The sequence below is a fragment of the Melozone crissalis genome, unplaced genomic scaffold, assembly GCF_028551555.1.
Source record: "Melozone crissalis strain CALT ecotype California unplaced genomic scaffold, PUWL_Pcris_2 ptg000016l_1, whole genome shotgun sequence".
In the NCBI taxonomy this organism is placed as follows: domain Eukaryota; kingdom Metazoa; phylum Chordata; class Aves; order Passeriformes; family Passerellidae; genus Melozone; species Melozone crissalis.
In genome coordinates, this window is record NW_026535794.1 from 50,557,120 (window position 1) to 50,575,546 (window position 18,427).

An 18,427-nucleotide genomic window follows, 5' to 3' on the forward strand; every position below is an offset into this window, starting at 1 on the left:
GCAAATACAAAAAGCTTTTGCCATGGATATTTCACCAAAAGAAAAAGACACACAGCAGATGAAGAAAAAATTAAACTAGTGCCCAAAAGCAGAAACAATGGGACAGGTAATAAAATGACAACCTGTGAAGTACAAATATTCCAGCCCCTTCCTGACTCTTCAAATAAAATTCATAGAATACAAATATTTCTCATTGGTAAGAAACAATGTGAAGACAGAGTGCAATCTACTTCATTTGGAGTGCCTGAAATCTCTTGACAAGAATAGAAATGCCACAACTTCATGTCATGAAGAGATGTATTTCCTGCTGATTTTTTTCTTCCTTGGATTATGTTTTTTTTCTTGGCAACATTTAACATAGTTGTCGGTGACACGAACAGTGGGATTGAGCGCACCCTCAGTAAATTTGCCAACAGCAGGGTGTGTGGTGTTGTTGACCTGCTGGTAGGTCAAAGGATGCTGATAGCATCCTTTCCTGGAGCGAAAAGGTGCTCTCCAGAGGGATTTTGACAGGCTGGAGATGTGGGCCCATGGTGGGTTCCATCAAAGGCAGCGTGGCCAGCAGATCAAGGGATGTGATTTTGCTCTTCTGCTTCACACCTGTGGTACACACCTGGAGTGCTGTGTCCAGGTGCCTGGGAGCCCTGACTTAAGAAGCACATGGACCAGGAGAGGGCCATGAAGGTGCTCAGAGGGCTGGAGCACATCTCCTATGTAGACAGGCTGAGAGAACTGGGGTTGAGAAGAGCCTGGAGAAGAGAAGGCTCCAGGAAGACTTTAAAACAGCATTCCAGTACCTAAAGGAAGCTACAGGAGAGCTGGAGAGGGACTTCTCACATGGGGCTCTAGTGACAGAACGAGGGGAAATTACTTCAAACTGAAATAGGATAGGTTTAAGGCTAGATATCAGGAAGAAATCCTTTACAATGAGGGTGGGAGACACTGGAACAGGTGTCTGGAGAAGTTGTGGATGTTCCATCTCTGGCCGTGTACCAGGTTGGATGGACTTTTGAGTAGTCTAGTGGAAGGTGTCCTTGCTCATGGCATGGAAACAGGATTTTTAAGGTTTCTTCCAACTCAGTCCATTCTATGATTTTATTGATGCCCTTTCAATTTTAAAACAATTCACTGAGGGTAAAAAGGGGTAAAGGATTATTGTGAGATACCAATGAGAAGAAAATTAGATAATTAGAATAAGATTTTCTTTTAAATAATGAATATATAAGACAGTATTCCCTTCCCCAAGGAATGAATTTATTCTTTTCTGTCAAAAGGGTAATATTGACTAAGCTGGAAAAACATTAGATCCAAATTGGAGACCCAACTAGAAAATTAGATATTTAATTAATACATACAGAAATGCATGAACTGTAAAATCTCTGGAATGGAAGAATATTCGGATAAGATTTCACTGGAAAATGAGAAATAGTATTTGCATTGATGAATTAGATGCAATGCTAATATACTGAAGAAGGCACACATTCTAGGAGGAAATAAATTTCTTTCTACATTCTGCTTGGTGTCACTGTACTTGAAATTATTTCTATCTTATATATTGATACAAAAAAAAAAAAACAAAACAAAACCAAAAACCCAAACAAAACCAAAACCAAACCAAGCTTATAAACCTCAATCCCTCTAAGATTAAGATTAATGTTAATATTAAGACTCTAAGACTTTAATCTTAAAGTGGTAAGTAACTTTCAGTAGCAAAATGCACATATGTTAAATCATTAGAGCAGAGAAGCTAAATCCTTGCTATTCCAAGGTGCTAAATCATTTGCAGTATGACTAAGAGAAGAACACCAGAGAATTAATATTAGAAGGAAAAAATCCCAGCCCTAAGATTCACAGAAAAAAAGTTCTCCATAAGATGTGCAGAGATTTTTGCTAAATCATCTTAAGCAGAGCAGATTTTAAGTAGAATTTGATGACTTACCTGGAGTAAAGCTTATGATGTTTCACTAAATGTTTGGCATTCTATGCGTCAGGGGCTTTCTATTCAAGTATTTTATGCTGATTATGTGATACAAGTCACCACCTATTATGGGTTTTTCAACCTATCTCTTCAGTGTTTTCTCCCTATCCTTCTTTTTCACCACTGCTTTTTTCATATCTTCTTTATTCTTATTTCAGTTGTTTCCCTTCTTTCCTGTTTTATTCCAAATATTAACATCAGTTATATCCTTTATTCTATTGTTACATCTACCAGTTCCTCTCTACTGTTTTTCTGGTGGCTTTTATTTTTGACAAATACTTTTCTTTGAGACTTTCAGCATTGTAGCTGGCTCATGCCCCTGGGTGATGTGGATTGGTAGACTGAGGTGGGGTGGTAAAACAGTTCTTGTCAAGACACCTGTCACAGACCACAAGAGTTCTTCACAGAGATCTGGAAAAATTGCCTTTTTTGAGAAGCCTCAGGTACTCCAAAAACTTAGGCATGTTTCTGTACTGGGAAATGTTAGTGTTGTTCATCATGATCTCTATGTTGAAGCACCAAATCCTCTAAAATATGATAGAATTTCTCCATTTCTCAATACACTATTACAGATTGAAGCAGTTTGATGCAAGCTGAGGAAAGAACAAACCACAAATGATCATTTTGCCCTAAAAATCTTCTCTTTTCACCCATACTTCCCTTCTTCTGAAACTGGCAAAAAGAAACACTTTAAATACTGCTGGTAGTTCCTATCTAATAGAGAGCTTTGTGACAGTCACACGTCTGACAGCATTGAAATGCACAGAGAACACTTAGTCTGACACATCAACAGATGTACAGCGAGGCTGAAATATTCTGGATATGCTGAATTTGCTGGGCATAACGTTTAGCTGTGCATCTGTGCATGCAGCCACAGCATGTTCCAGCTCATGGCCTGTGCAAAGCTGAGTTTAATTACACAGGCACAGTGGTGAGTTGTCCAGGGTTTCTGAATGATGAACAGCCCCCACAGAGTGTCTGCTGAGTGGCTGAGTGGATGGGAGTCAGAGGAAGAGCTGGAAAAAAGGAATGTGATAGGTTACCTGTAAATGCAATTTGTGTCTTTCAGCAGCTGCCAGGCTGGTAGGTACACATCTGCAGAAACTCTATATGTGGACTGTATTTAAGCATGCTCAGCACCGAGCCCTGCAAGAGGAGCTGAATAATGGCACAAGAAATCTCCAATATCCTTTGAAAAAAATACTTGGTATTTTTGTGGATGAATCCACCTGAAAACTGGTAAAGATATAAATGAATATTTATTTCATTTCATTTCTCCCTGTCTTCAGTTTGTTACTAACAGGAAGAGTTTGATTCAGGCAGCAATACAGATAATAAAGATGAAGGCAGGATTGAGATTGCAGGAGTTTAGGATGTAGACAACCCTGTCTTTTTGTCTTAGGAAATCTGTGGCTAGTTGATGTGTTTAATGTAAGAGGCTTGGCTGATGTATTTGTAAATCAGTTAAACAGCAAAGCAGTGAGGTTGCTGGTCAGACAGGGGCCTTCTGTCAGCATCTCAAACTGCAAAGGTCACAGCAAGGTCACTGATCACACAATCCTGTTCATCAGCTCGTTCTTGCATATGGAGAGGGAGAGCAGTGTGCTGCTCATTTTGTCCCTGACACCAAATTACTGTGACTGGAGGTCCAAGAGGGTGGAAATGAGCCAGCCCAAAACTTGATGCTCTCTGTTTGAGATCTCTGAAACCAGCACAGGCTGAAGCCAAAGTGCCACATGCTCAGCTAGGACAGTTGTGCATTTTGACAGGAGATCTGACTTTGTTAGGGAACAGATGCCAATCCATGATAATTAAGAAGGAACAGATGGGTGAGGTAAAGATATATATGCTCATTTCTTTGACTCATGGTCAAGAAGTAAGAAAAACTCAAAGAAACAAGAAAAACAAGAAAAACAGCTGCTCCCAAGGGCAGCTGATCAAGTGCCATTTTCCAAGCTGTCTATTCCTCCAGTCTGGCACCAGAGAAGCAGGACATCCCTATTTGATTTGCATCTGGCATCAGCCTTCTCTCTTGTTTATCAACATTCTTGATTTGTCACCACCATTTTGTTCCCTATGTCTGTGTTTCTCACAGCTTTTCCCATACCACTCCTTAGTTGCTTTGGATCTTCTTTTTTTTTTCCCTCCCCTCCAGAGGCATTTACCCAAATTTGCAACAAGAACTTGAAATTCAGAAGGCACCCCACCTTCTTAAGTCTCGCAGAAAGAAAATTGTCTAACCAGTTGACAGTAATTTCTATTTTCTTTTTCAAAACATAGAATTGTTTGATGATTTCCATTTGTGCTCTGGAAGAAGGAAGGAAGGGGGCACAATTTGGTCATGCTGGAGAAAGCTGACATGCAGAGCTTTGCCACTACACCACAGGTCTGAGTGCCTGGGAGCTTGAGGGCCATTGAAATGTGGATGAGCAGAGGAGAGAAGGAGCTGGCTCCAGAGCAGCAGAGACAGAGCACGCTGAATCTACCTGCAGCAACAGGATGCAGCCTGACCTGAGCACTGCTGAGAAAAAAGCTGCCTGCTGCAAACTTAGATGTGAGCTGCAGCCAGAGGGAACCAGGCAGAACAGTGAGGGGAGTCAGAGGATGGGAGTGGGAGCAGAAGAGAGATAGGGCTAGGCAAGAGGCCTATAACAAATGTGTGTATGAGCAGAGCTCCCTAAATTCTTTTATTTTGGAGATCGATAACGTAATTGAAACATTATTGAAATACAGCACAATTTTTAGTTAAAAGAGGTGTCCTCAGCCTGTTGCCCTTACATGGGGCAGTGGAGAAGCTCAAAACAGGCTGGGAACTGGGAGAGAAATGCAGGGGAACTTGTATACCTCTCTGCCCCATATTATGATTTTGTTTGCGTTTAACATGGCTTTTACTTTGACTAAGTACATTATTTTGAGAATTATGTACAAAGTAAATTTCTTCAAAAAAACCACCCCAAACCAGTAATAGGTGAGTCTTAAGGAAAGACTGGAAATGGCCAGCTTGGAAGTAACAGAAATTAATTTGGTGTGTAAATGCCATACACACCATTGGAAAGCCACAAAACCAGTGCAGAAAGAGCTGGGTGTGCAGCACTGTTGGTAAGGGAATCACATTGGGAATAGAATGTCTGAATGCTGTGGTGAACATCTTAATAGATAATTCCTGATGAGGGAAGCTAGAAAAAGGGCAGATGGAGAACAAAATGGGAATTTGTCAAGCTCATCATGTCCCACTCTTCCTCCCTGTTCTCAATTCCCTCTCTGATCCCCACAGAATAAATTGAAAATGCATCACAACTCTAATATTTCCCATTAATTTGTTTTCCTGCATGAGGACAGGGTGCAGCCTGTTATTCTAATTCCAGAAAAAAAAAAAAGTCCTTCATAAATTCCTTCATAAATTTAATACTCTGGTTTCAGTGCATCCCTCAGCAGAAAGGATGTGGCATACCACAAACAACACCCAGGAACCAGATGCAGGGCAAACTGAGCTGCCAGCCAGGCATTCCTTCATCCCTGGAGGGGACACTATTACAAAGTCAAGATAACAGACTTAAGCAATTAAGATATGCTGTGTGCATTAATGGAGAGAAATCTGTGGGTTCCTGCAAGCTTGCAGGCACTTAGTGGAGAGCTGCTGCCTCGGCTCCTTTCCCGAGGTAAAGGAAGTACCGGAAAGGATGGCAGTGTAAAAATCCTTTTGCTCCAGCTGATATAATGTTACAACACCACTTAAATATCCTGCCTTCTCATGCTGGCCTAGGAGCTCAGCAGGGTCTTGTACCCTCTGATATAATAACATCAGTGCCTTTGCTCTGAGCAAGATAATGCTTGGGTTTGCCTAAGGGAATGTAAAATGCTTTGAGAAGCTGTGTTTGAAGTTCTCGTCCCTCTCTTTCTCCTGTAGCTTTTGCAATCACCAAGTTTCTGTACTCCTAGAGTCAGATCAGTTTTAGCCACTGATACTCTGCTGTTTTTTCTCCATATGCTCTTTTCTCCATAAGTTGGTTTTTCTCCATATGCTGTTTTCTTATATAGAGGATGGCTTACAGAGATCTCATTAGCCTTTGCATGGCCTTCATAAATTCTCACTCTCATCCTGTGATTCCAGAAAGTCAGATTTGGCAACTAGCTTATTAAATGCTTAATTTTGTCTACATTTATATTAGTGGAAATCTTAAGATGTTACCTATGAAAAATGTAAAGGAAATGTTTAAGTGTTGGTCAAATTAGTAGTAGAAGAAATAGTAGGCCATTCCCAACTTCATTAGTCATGTCATTGACTGTCTTGCAAAGAATCCCATGTAAAAGCAGAAGAAGGAAACCAAGAGGTTGCCATTGCTCCAGGGAGACTGACAAATGCTAATGTTATGTTGAGTGAGCTTTTACTGGGTGAAGAAGGTACATACTTTCAAGGTGCTAAACTGAAATCAAATCAAATTTGGCTGAGAAAGATTTGACAGCTTGATGAATTACATTAGCAATTGTAATAGTACTTTGCTTTGAGGATGTCTTACAATGTCAGTATTTCTGAGGTGTCTCATCACCTCCAGCCCAAAAAATTATTTTCAAAATATTTTAAAAGGAAAAAAGGTTTTTTTTTGTTTTTGTTTTTTTTTTTTTTGGGAGGAGTCATTTTATCTGAAGTATTTTAAACAATTCAATTTTTCTGATGCTCGATCACAAATTCATTTCTCTCCCTGGACATTTTTGAGATAACTGTCTATAATATGGTGCAGCCTTTACACAGTTTGGATTCTGCAACTGATCAGAAGGATCGGGAGACTATTTCTTCATCAATAAGCATTTTCATGTAACAATGAGACAGACGACAATCTCTCTCCAAAAAAAGAAGAAGGAAGGACTGGTAAAACTCAGAACACAGTCTTAAGAGGACAGAAAGCAGGAAGGAGTAATAAAACCAGTGCCAGTATATATTATCTTGCTATCAGATAGAGCAAAAGGAAAATATTTGGTGGGAGACTGACTGTAACCTTACTCAATGGCTTCCTTTGCCAGTGGGGTGCAACCCTGGTGGTACAGTAACTGAGAGTCACTGAGGTGGATTTGTGAGTTCATATAGTCATAAAGGAGAGATTTCTAGGTAGTGGTGTACATTTATGGGAGAGGAAACAGGCTTCTCTAAAAAGAAAGTTGTAAACATGCAAGTTTATTCCTGTTGAATTTAAAGGAGCGGGTTATGAACTAGTCACTGTACCACAGATTAAATGCAGTTTTATTATGGCAAATAAATCTAAGAATCAGTGACTGTCATTTTCAATGACATAACACTGCTACTATTATGCAAGATTTAGTATCAGAATAAACAACCAAGCTGCAGCACAAGGAGTCATTAGTGACATTGAGTCTGCTGTGAAAAACCTCTGAATCTAATTCAGGAAGCTATTTAAAACCAATGCTGTCCCTAGTACTGTACTACACTATCCTATCCTATCCTATCCTATCTTAGTACTTACAACATAATTTTCTTGATACTTCTATAATTTTTGCAAGATACCCTAAGACACACCCCCACCAAAAACCCCAACCTACTAAAAAAAAAAACAAACCCTAGAAAACCAACAAAAAGCCCCCAGGCAAACAAACAAACAAACAATCCCCCCCAAAAACAACAACAAAGAAAAGATTTTACAAAATAATTTCAAACAACCAGTTCCTGCTGAGTGGTGTCAATTCTATTGGCTTGGCAAGTTTTAAAGCAAGATCACTGATATAACCACAGTGCCTATTTTTATTTACAGCATGGATGTAGCTGAAGCCTTTGGGAATCACACAGTCTTCCAAATCAGTTCCTTCTCCATGACAACTAATAGTATTTTAAGTGTTCCCTGAAATATGCAGATGGAGAATGCATTATTGTACCTATCATAAAGGACTTATTTAGAGAGTGTATATATATAGCTTTAAAATTTGCTGAGCAGAAACACTTGAAATTAAGACATCAGCCAGATTTTGGCTCTGTAATTTAAACAGTGAAAGCATTTATTTTAAAAGAAATGCAAAGCCTACAGGCAAAGGTCTGGTTAAACAGGAAATTGCTGAAGTGTCTTTCCGTAGTTTATATACTTACTTTTCTTTTTGTGATATTGGGAATTAAACAAATTATTCATCATGAATAATTTAGTCTATGGATTTATAGTTCTATATAAAGGTCCTAAAGAAAGATTTTCTTATTTTCACTTTTATTTATGACTTAATATTGTTTGAGGAACATGTTTATTTTACTATGTCTTGAACATACTAATGCAGAACAGGTGTTTTTTTCTTTTGCAAAGAGCAGCAGCACAATATAAACTTACTTTACAGTCTATATCCAGTCTATTTAAGCAGAGTTTAGTAATGTGAAGATTGTGTAGAGCCTTTGAACAGAGATAAATTTCATCTTAAAAAGCTGGACAGCTCAAAACCACACAAACAAGCCCAGGCTTCTCTGAGAGAATGAAAGCTGTCCAGGCGTAAGGCACAGCAGCACACACCATGAAATTCCTATCTAATTTGTACTCCAGAAAATCCCACATCTCTTGCTCTTCCCTGGTTCTCCAGCAACCTGAGCAAACTTTATCCAGGTTATAGAAAACCTCTGGTGTTTCTGGTATAAGAAGCCACTGCAGATCAGAGGAGGACAGAGGCACTTTCAAATTATCCATGGTGGGAGGGAAAGCTAATACAGCTCTTGAGGGAAAGGGACTTGATCCCAGTGATCTTCTAAAACATGGGACATGAGTCACCTCCCTTTCTGTCTGACAACCTCTGCAATATTTTGGTCAGGCTGTGTGTTGTTTTGTTGTGATTTTTCCCTAAGTGAAACAAGTGTCAGATAAATCCTGAGCTTTTTTTCAATTGTCAAACAATGAGTGAGTTTTGAATTAGATATAATTTCTGTAGCTGTTCCTACAAGGAAGGACATGTATATAATCTGCGCCCTCAGCCAAAATAATATGGCCCGAATGCTATTTCTGTAACTATTTCTGATCACATCATCAGTGCATTTTCACATTATTTTTGAATGTTTTATATCTGGAACTATAGACAGAGGTTGCCCAAGCTAGGTAAAGTAATATAAAATGTTAAGACTTGTGCCTTGGCTTAGTAAAGACATTTTTTTGGTCAGTTCTGTCTGTAATCTTTGGGCAGTTCTAGTCTAATTTTAGATTTTTCCTTTGAATATACTTGGAGGAAAATTATAAGATGCTATACTTTCAGCTTCAGGAATACCTTGGGCTTTTTCAGACTGTGTAACACTTTTTTTAAAAAAGTGATTTACAAGCCTTGAAGGTGCTCTGAGCTCTTCGATTTTGCTATCTATGCCATTAGAATTTTATGGGGCCAGTGGCAGCTTTTATTGATGCCTCTGTCATGTTCAGTTCCTTTCTTTGAGCCTTGAAAGCAGCTGCATTTGAAATAAATTAGAATTAGATATTACACAGTACAGGCAATGTAATTCCTGCCTTCCTGGGGTAGGGAAATGTTGTATAACCAAGATATGCCACCTTAACAAAATACAGAAGCTAGGAAAAGGTCACTCTAATTACTGGAGTTAAAGTTTTCATTATATTCCATTGCTTTTAAATAGTGTTATCATTGTTTTGAATGTCAGATAAAGCTTGTGCAAATACTCTGTTTAAAATGGCCTTAACCAAATGAAATTGCCTTACAACCTCCTTTTATTTTTTCCTTTTTCTTTTTATTTTTTTTTAATTTTTATTTTTCAGAGCCAGTAGATGAATGCTTTGGGAAGAACTGTAAAGGAATGGGATAACTTTCTCAGCAGGATTCTGTAGAGTGATCTGTATGAATCAATTTTCTGTGACATGTTAAAGCACAAGGGAAACAACTTTAGAATTTAGGAATTTAGGAGACTCCTGCATCCTGATAGAGGCTGGTATGTGTGCTAGAAGACCATGAGAATAAAAGGTGACCTTCTGGAGCTGTGGAATGCCCATGGAAGATTTGAAGATTGGGAATCAGTGAAGTTTTTTCATAGAGAATAGTGCAACAGGAAATGAAAAGGCAGCTGCCCCTACAAAGCATGAGAGAGGGGCTGAGAGGTGAAGAATCACCTGAAGGGTGAGAGTGAGAAGTTTGTGGGAGGAAATGACTCCAGCTAAATTTTAGAAGAGCAAAGCTGGCCATAGTCATGACAACTGAGATTATCTAAACATCCAATTTAATCCACTTTGTCTGGGGTGTACCTTCTGCCTCTCTGGAGCTACAGCAGATGAATCCTGCAATATTCTGAAAAATGGAAAGAAGATGCTGCATGGATACCAAATGGCATCAATGCATATTCTTGGCTTCTCTTCTTCATTTTGGTTCTCAAATGATAAAATTCACTTGAGCTACCCTAATTTCTGCCTCAGAAGTTATTGGGGTCAAACTGGCAATTCAAAATGTTTATCATGTCCCTTGGATGGGAGACCTGTAGATGGAAATGTTCCTTTCTGAATATGGCTTGTAGGTAAGATTTCTTAGAGAACAAACAGATAGATCAAAATCAGAGGTCTGAAAGAAAAGAAAAATTACTTTTGTTTTGATCAGGTTTTGACCAGAAGAGCTGTGGAACATTTCCACCTTTACCAGAAACACTTCAAAGAGTGAGTATGGACAGCTAGATCTGAGATCAGAGAGACAGGCAATATTTAATCCCAGAGGTGTTTCAGCCAGGCTGATAGCATTGTACAGGAGGCGTAGGAGATGAGGAATTGTCCAGATGTTATATTTTTGTATGAAAATTCATACATAACTCATGCAGGGGAAAGTACATCTTTAATATTCAACTGCTACCTGCTGTAGCAGGAGGGCTCCCCATACGACAAGGAGCATCCTCAGTGAGATTACAGTACTGAATGTTAATGCTGGTGCTCAGAAATGAAGCAGCAGGCAGTTACTTTGAAGTAAGTTGGTGGATGAATTTACTGCATGCTAGCTGTTTTTTTCTCATTATCAGTGAAAGTTGGCTGAGCTACCCTGCTCTCAGAGTGTCTCCCGGCACTGCAAAATGAAGGAGAGCAGCAGAGCTCAAGCTGTGCAGCTCTGAATGCCACACTCCTCAAATGTATAATGAGGTGTTAACTGCATTATGATCATGAAGCAGTAGTAGATACATGCCAAAGATGTGAAGCAGAAGAATGCTTTTAGATTATTCATGATCTATTTACAGCTCTGCACTATTTTCTATGATATAAAGCTTAAAGTGTCAAAAAGTGTCCTACAATATAGAGATCTAATTCTAAAATGGTATCTTATAAATATTAACAATAACTTCGTATCAGATGATGTCAGTGTCTAAAAGCATACCCAAACTGAGCACCAAATATGAATATGCCTTTATCCTACATAATTTTTTTTTATCAAGGCTATCAATGACCCCTTTTTTATAATGGCAAATGCTCTTAAAGAGAGAAAATATTCATTCTTTGACACAAAACAAACCTTCTAAGTGATGATACTCTGCAGTTGTGTGGAAACATGGAGATCAGAAGCTGGTTTTGAAAGTGTGTGATAGTTTTGGTAGGATGAATTACATTGTAGGTCATTGGCGTTTTTCAGCTGCAAGTAATGAAGCACCAAACTGCCAAGCTTTTTCTATAGGAAATAAAGTATCTTATCTAGGAATGAAGAATGCTTTCCTCTTGGAATAAATGCCATTGTTCACTGCTGGAAATTCAAAGCATTCTGAACTTTTGCCTCCTATTATTCAGTATTTATTGGCAGACAGATGTCATGCAAGACAAAAAGCAGTTCTTCTTTCTATACTGTACCTAAGCCATGAAGAAATATCATTTATCTCCTCCTTTTTGTGAAGTATTTCTGTGTTCTCTCCTTTGCACATTTGAAACTACGTACTTGGCTAGATGTAAGCTGGTCTTACCTCCCATCAGTCCAAGTTGCTGAATGTCACAATGAATCCAGAGAAATATCTCTTCACCAATTTTAATTTTCACCACAAACACCAGTAAAAAAACCCAGTAAGTCCAATCCAGTTACAATAAAATAATCTTTGCATTAACGTTAGGAAAACCCCACCACATCTAGAAATTGATCTTTTACCACTTCTTCTCAAGGCAACTACTTTTTGTGTAAAGAATCCAGGCCCTGGGGTTGATTTCTAGGACCTCTCTTTAGCTGTAGAGTGATGGCATCTGCTTTTGTAAGAAGGAAGGCAGACCTGAAACTGACCTGAAACCTGAAATTTCCCTTTTGGCTACCATTACTAGAAGTCCCTGAAGAGCACTAGATTGAGGCAGAGACAGAAATGGAGCCCACAGAGGTGAGCTGCAGGGACAGCTGTCAGTTCTGAAAATGATTATCTGTGTGATGATGACTTGTACTATGTCAATTGTTTCCAAGTGGATATTTAAGTATTTCTGAAAAGCGACAATTTAATTTGGAGTGGTTGGTGGAAATGATGACAAGAAGCACATTTCCTTTATTCTCTGCCACTTTCTCAAGAGTAACTCTTGTCTGAGCTTGGTGTGTCTGTGCTCAATCATATATCCTGTTAGACAAACTCTCAAATTATTTCTGTTCACCAGAATGATACTTTCACAAAATCATGTGTAATTATCTCTAGCTAATGACTTATAAATACATATTAAATGCCAAAGAAATGTTCCAATTTTAACAATAAAGTACAGACTAAGAGAATACAGGTGTAGTTTCCCAAAAAGGATGTGAAGACAAAGCTGAGTTTTGCATTGAAACCCTCTACAGTTAATGGAAAAATCAAACCTCTGCTTTATCCTACTGCAGTAATGAGCTGCAAGTTGCAGCCTACATGAAAATGTAGATGCCTGTCACATTGTCTAATTTTCACTTTTTCGTCTTCATAGCTTATCATCCAGAAATCCTGGTTTTCCCTCTCGCCTTGTCGGTCAGCCGTCAAAGCCTAAATACATCTAAATAACAGATTAAAGAATTTCCTTGAAACATTAACAATGTTAATTAACAATACCTTTCATTCATTTTTTGTGAAATCCTACATTTCTCTAGTGTTATTATTTTTGTTGCTACACACACACGTAAAATAGGGTTTTTCATTTGTTGTGTGTTTCAGCTTTATTTCCCACCTCAAATCGTAATCCATTTTACCTGGGTAAGAATTATATATAATATAATTATATATAATACTTATATATATATATATAAGTGCCTTTACCTCCAGTTTTCCAAAAGACTACAATTATTTTATATCAGTATTTTTCAAGCCAGTGAACAAATGCATTTTTTAAAACAGTATTTCAAGGAAACAGAAAACATCTCAACTTAAAGAAGAAAAGTTCTCCCTGATTGCAACTCAAGCATTTTGCTGTTGCTCTGATGTGACCTTCCTGCTTTGCAGAAAATATTCTGAGCACTTACAATTTTACAAATAACATTATTAATCATCCATATTGTTGTAGCACCTAGAGCAGAGAGATGTGTTGCATTGTGGGAGGTGTTGGACAAGGGATCATTTCTGACGGGGAGCAGATGAACTCTCTATCACAGCAAGAACATCTGGTGCAGAAGCGGCTGCTGCTATGCAAATAACACCAATAAAAATGGAAATAAGACAGACAGAAGACCAGTTTCCCAGTAAGACTGTTCCAGAGTGCTCTTCAAAAACTCATCTGTCTTTAAAAGTAGGGCCTTGCATTCATTTTTGCTGACAAATAAGAATTGCATCGTATGGGAGCAACAGAAACTGAATGCAAGTGATGCCAGAGCAGCAATGAAATGGGAGGCTGCTCCCATATTGCCCATTTGGAGAATGTAATTGCATATGGGCACAAATTGCAACTTGATCTATGTATCCAGATCCTCTGTTGGTTCTAATCCCTCTAGACCACTAAAATATGTATTGTCAGTGTGAGGTGACAGCTAGGGCCTTTGAAGATACTGAATTCTATGTCTACTTTGCCCTTCAAACTGCTGTACTTGGGTAACCCTTTTAACTGAGTTCAACATGACTCTGAGAGCTGCACAGTAAAGCTCATAAACAGACATGGTCAGTTGCACAACCATTTTACACCAGGAAATCCATCTCTTTGCAGTGAAGTCCAATTTTTCTTTGGAAGAAAGAGTAAAAACGGATTTTTTTTTTGTTTTCTTGTTTGTTTCTTTAGTAGTGATACATTTTTCTTCTTAATAAAATGCCTTATCTGCAAAAACATTAGCAAGCAGAGAGGAAGAAGCAAAATAATATCATATTCCCAAAGGGCTAATATAATCCCATGCTATTAAAAAATTAAATCCGACCATCAGCTCCAGTCCAGATGCCCAAGTTAAATGCAGTAAGGTACTGAGATTCCAGGGACTGTCCAAAATCAGACTGCATCAACTTTTGTACTAGCAACAGAACTGACTTGGAAAGTACTAGAAAATAGTTCATGGCTCTCCTGATAGACGGTCATTTTAAAGGCTTTTCATTTCCTATTTAACGGAAGTTCTGCATGTTAAATTTTGAAAACAAAACAAATGGAAAAATGTATCTACAAAGAATCCCATTAGCTATGTGGTCAATTTCTTTACCACTTCAAAAAACAGTGCAAAGGGTTCACAGATCAATGCCCTAACCACTTAACAAAGAAAAGTTTGCAATTTTCTGGGTTAAGCTCTTCACTGAGTTCAAGCAACCATATCTGTGTGTAAAGTGCTTAGAGGAAATAATATCAATTTCCCTTTATCTCTGGAAAGGGGAAAAAGCCCTCCTTACAAACTGTAAATGTTGGGAGGAATTGCTTCTTGAAGTGAGTAACCCTGGAACTTCATGTAAGAAGCCAGTAGCAGAAAAATTAAGCAATGGAACAAAGGAAGGTCTAAAAGTGAGGCCAAGGCATCTTTATTTCCCCTTGAGTTCATCTGGGGAGCTGGCCAGGAAGCTGCTGCACTTGAAATAACCATGAATCCATAAAAGGGATAGAAAATGTCCAGATGGGTGTTGCTGCAGGTGTTACAGACTCCAAAAGACCTCGCTGGTGGATGTTAGTGGGAGAGAATGGTGGTTTGCCAGAGGGTGCTCTGGGATAAGAAGGCAGTCTACACTGACAAAGATATTACACAAGGCACACCATAACTTCACAGTGAATGATAATATTAAAAAAAACTTCAGTGTCTCCTGGTAGGAGCAGTGGTCTCAGTGATTTCCTTGGATTGCCTTCACCTGACACCAAGAGGGTAATGAAACCTCACAAAGACAATGTTACAAGGGTCTCGTTGCTTGTACCTTTTTCCCCCCCATGCATGGCAGAAAATTATTTATTTGTGTGCTCATCAGCATCTGTGACAGGGTGAACATAACCCCTCCTTTAGGCATAACTCCAGTATCACCACTTGCACCACGTGTCCAGCAAGCATCCTGCTACACACACATCATTGTCCCGGGTACAAAATGAAATCTTACCTATGACTTTTCCTAGGAATAGTGCCTTTGGGGAATTGAACTGAATGTCAGATGTGGCTGGCAGGCTGTAACTTGTTGGAGGATAGTGATCAAGCTGGAGAAAGAGAAAAGAAATGATGAGTATTTTGAACTGATCTGTTTATTACAGTTCTGATCAATCAGGTCTACTTTATGGAGTTTATGCCATCTCTTATAACTATCCAATACACTCTCATTTTCATAAAGGGAAAACAATAGTAAATACCCTTCCTTCCATATCTGCCATCTCCACAGTTCCCAAGGCCTGGAGAATACTTATACTGAATATATTTTTGTTCTGGTTTCTAGAATCACATCAATTTTTACCTACACACCCTTCAATTGCTAAATATAACAACAGCATCAATAATAAAACAACTTTTTCTTTCCATAGAAATAGATTTCCATTTGGGACCTATGTTGCTGCTGAAGCTAGATTTACATAGCTGGGAATTTGAGACTAATTCAGGTGTTGGGCATTTTTCTTTTCTCTCAGAAAAGTCATAAATTAATCAGGCATTCTTTTTTTGCAATTCATGCTTATTACTTTCTTGTTGAGAATGTTGTTCGATCTGATTGTGATGACGCCTATTGGAACCTAAATAAATTCAAGAGTAATCAACTTAGCTAAATAGTTTAATCTATAGGAAATGCATATTGTCCCCAATATGGCACAGCAATCACATCACATTAGCATATTTCCCCCTGGATTTTAGCTATTTAACAGAAAAATGTGAAGAAAGAGAGTAATAAAATGAATTGCCTAAGCTTGGTAATAGTGCTATTAACATAGTTTAATATAGCTCAGTGGAGTTTTGATTTCACATTTCATAAAGGTAATTGGAATGAATTTTTATCTTTATTGTTGTTATTTATTTTCTCAGATTTACATGTTTATTACACAGGCTTAAAGAGGACAGAGCACTGATAGTTTATTTCATTCTGGCCTTGCCTTGGCACAAAACAGGATAGAAACTCATATATGTGATTTAAGACTTTGCAGGGTATAATAGACTGCAAAAGTAATTCTCAGGAAATGGCAACTCTATGGGGCATGCAATATATTCACATATCTTTTTGCCATATTTCTAATTTCAAAGTGTAAGTATAGTGGATTACTTTGTTTTAATGATACTGCAAATGCTCAGTTCAGTGGTTAAAAGTGAGTGGCAGGTAGCACAGAACTGAAGGGCTGAATCCCCTGGTACCCTGGAACACCATGAGCTCAGGGAGTTGTAAAGCCTGCTGGGGTCATGAATCTGCAGAGGCAACCATCTCAGAAAACTCTAACAATAGGAGGAGTCCTGTCTTTCTTATAATTCCCCATAAAACCCCAAGAAGAAATGTGTATATACATAGGACACAGGAAAAAAATCTCTGCAGATGGCAAGAGAGGTTTACTAAGTCTTAAAGTTCAGAAATTGTTTTTAATTGATCATAACTTGTATGTACACTGATTATTTTGAGATAAATACATGGAAAATACATGGACGTTCCATCTTCTTACTCAGAAAATAAGGAGCTTCAGTTTGTTCAGAGTATTGTGAACAGTTTTTCTTAGATTTTTAATAAAGAGCAGAAATACATATTTTACCTGAAATTAGAATTATATAAATTCAAATTGAAAAGAGTTATTTTGGAAAAAGTGTAGTCAAGTGAATACAAAGGGTTAAAACAGTAAACAAATCCCAACCTCAAGCAACCTCAGGCCCTACTAAATAGAGACTCCGCTTGAGTGTTTGGTATTGGTTTTCCTGATGGAAGGGAAATTCACAGCGTCCAACATTGCAAGTTCCAGATGCATTTTCAATGGGAACTGCAGGCATATCAGGTGAAAAAAAATTCTCTTGTCTTTTCAGGATGAAAATAGAAATGGCTTAGATCTGTCATGGTATTTACCCTTAAGGTGATTAAATGAAAAGTGTAGACTTTAGAGAGGTGTATCAGGTAAAGATTGGTGAAAACTAATCCACAAAACCCTGATTCTCCATCCTTTTATATCTCAAGAGGTTAACCTCATGTAACTTTGCCTGCAGTGGAATTTTTTCCAATACTATACAGGACTAATTTTCTAGGTTTTCCCTTTATTAATGACTTAAAATATGCTGAAGTTACTCTGATAAAATAATTTGGCATGCTACTCCTTATGCTGGTATCTGTCAGTATCATAAACATTTGGGTTCTTTCTTTTTCAGAATGTCTGGAGCAATTTTAAAATATTTCTTTTTTTTGTGATCTGGACTCTAGGCTGTGGGGTTGATCAGACTATCATTAATCAGATAAAATATGAATGAGTTAGATATCAATCTATGTCTATAATGAACTTATAGTTGTATGCTGGATGTCCTAAAGCAGCAGCCATGTGTCCAATGTCAGAGTAACAGATGAGTAGTAACAAGCAATAAAAAAGTCATCCCTGCCAGATGTGGAGGCAGCCTCTACCTGTGTACATGGGTTGTGTCTGCAGGATATGCATTAAATTGAAAAGTCAGTTTTCATGATGAACCACTGTGACCATTTACATGGACATTACAGAATATCAAATCCTGCCAGCTGTGGTGTGATAAGGCTCCCTTTGCGTCCAGGTAGTGTTCAGGATTTGGAAAGGCCCTCTATTTCCCCATCTTGGAATAGGTTTGTTAGCAGCAACGTTTAAAAAAAAAACCCAAAATCCTTCCAGTGACCTCACCTTCCCTTGAGACTTCAACATAGCAGAGCTGAAGTCCTAAGGGATCCATCCCGGTACAGAGGCAAAAGGGATTGCAACAATGAGAGTAATGATGTGTTACACTGCAGGCTCTAACAGGAACAGACACTTTGCTGTTGAGGTTTACTTGTTTAAACAGATTTCTTATACTGCATAAAATCCTGAATCTAGCCACTCACATACATTTTTCACATCTCGTTGAAGTCAAGAAAAGATATCCCAGTGGGTTCAACTGTGGATTGTTTTAATGACTGTTTGAAGTTTTGGATTGCTCTGATTCCTAGTTAAAATAAATCTCTATTTAAAAGCTGTTGATACC

The 18,427-nt window shown here is 38.2% G+C and overlaps 1 protein-coding gene across 1 annotated transcript in view; it reads right to left on the reverse strand.

The window, feature by feature from the left end:
• CNTNAP2 (contactin associated protein 2) overlaps window positions 1-18,427 on the reverse strand; it is a 1,011,078-nt gene that overhangs the window by 40,341 nt on the left and 952,310 nt on the right. Inside the window, exon 21 of the mRNA XM_054274302.1 lies at window positions 15,384-15,477. Within this exon, the coding sequence (XP_054130277.1) occupies window positions 15,384-15,477 (94 nt within the window). The remainder of the gene's footprint in view (window positions 1-15,383; window positions 15,478-18,427) is intronic.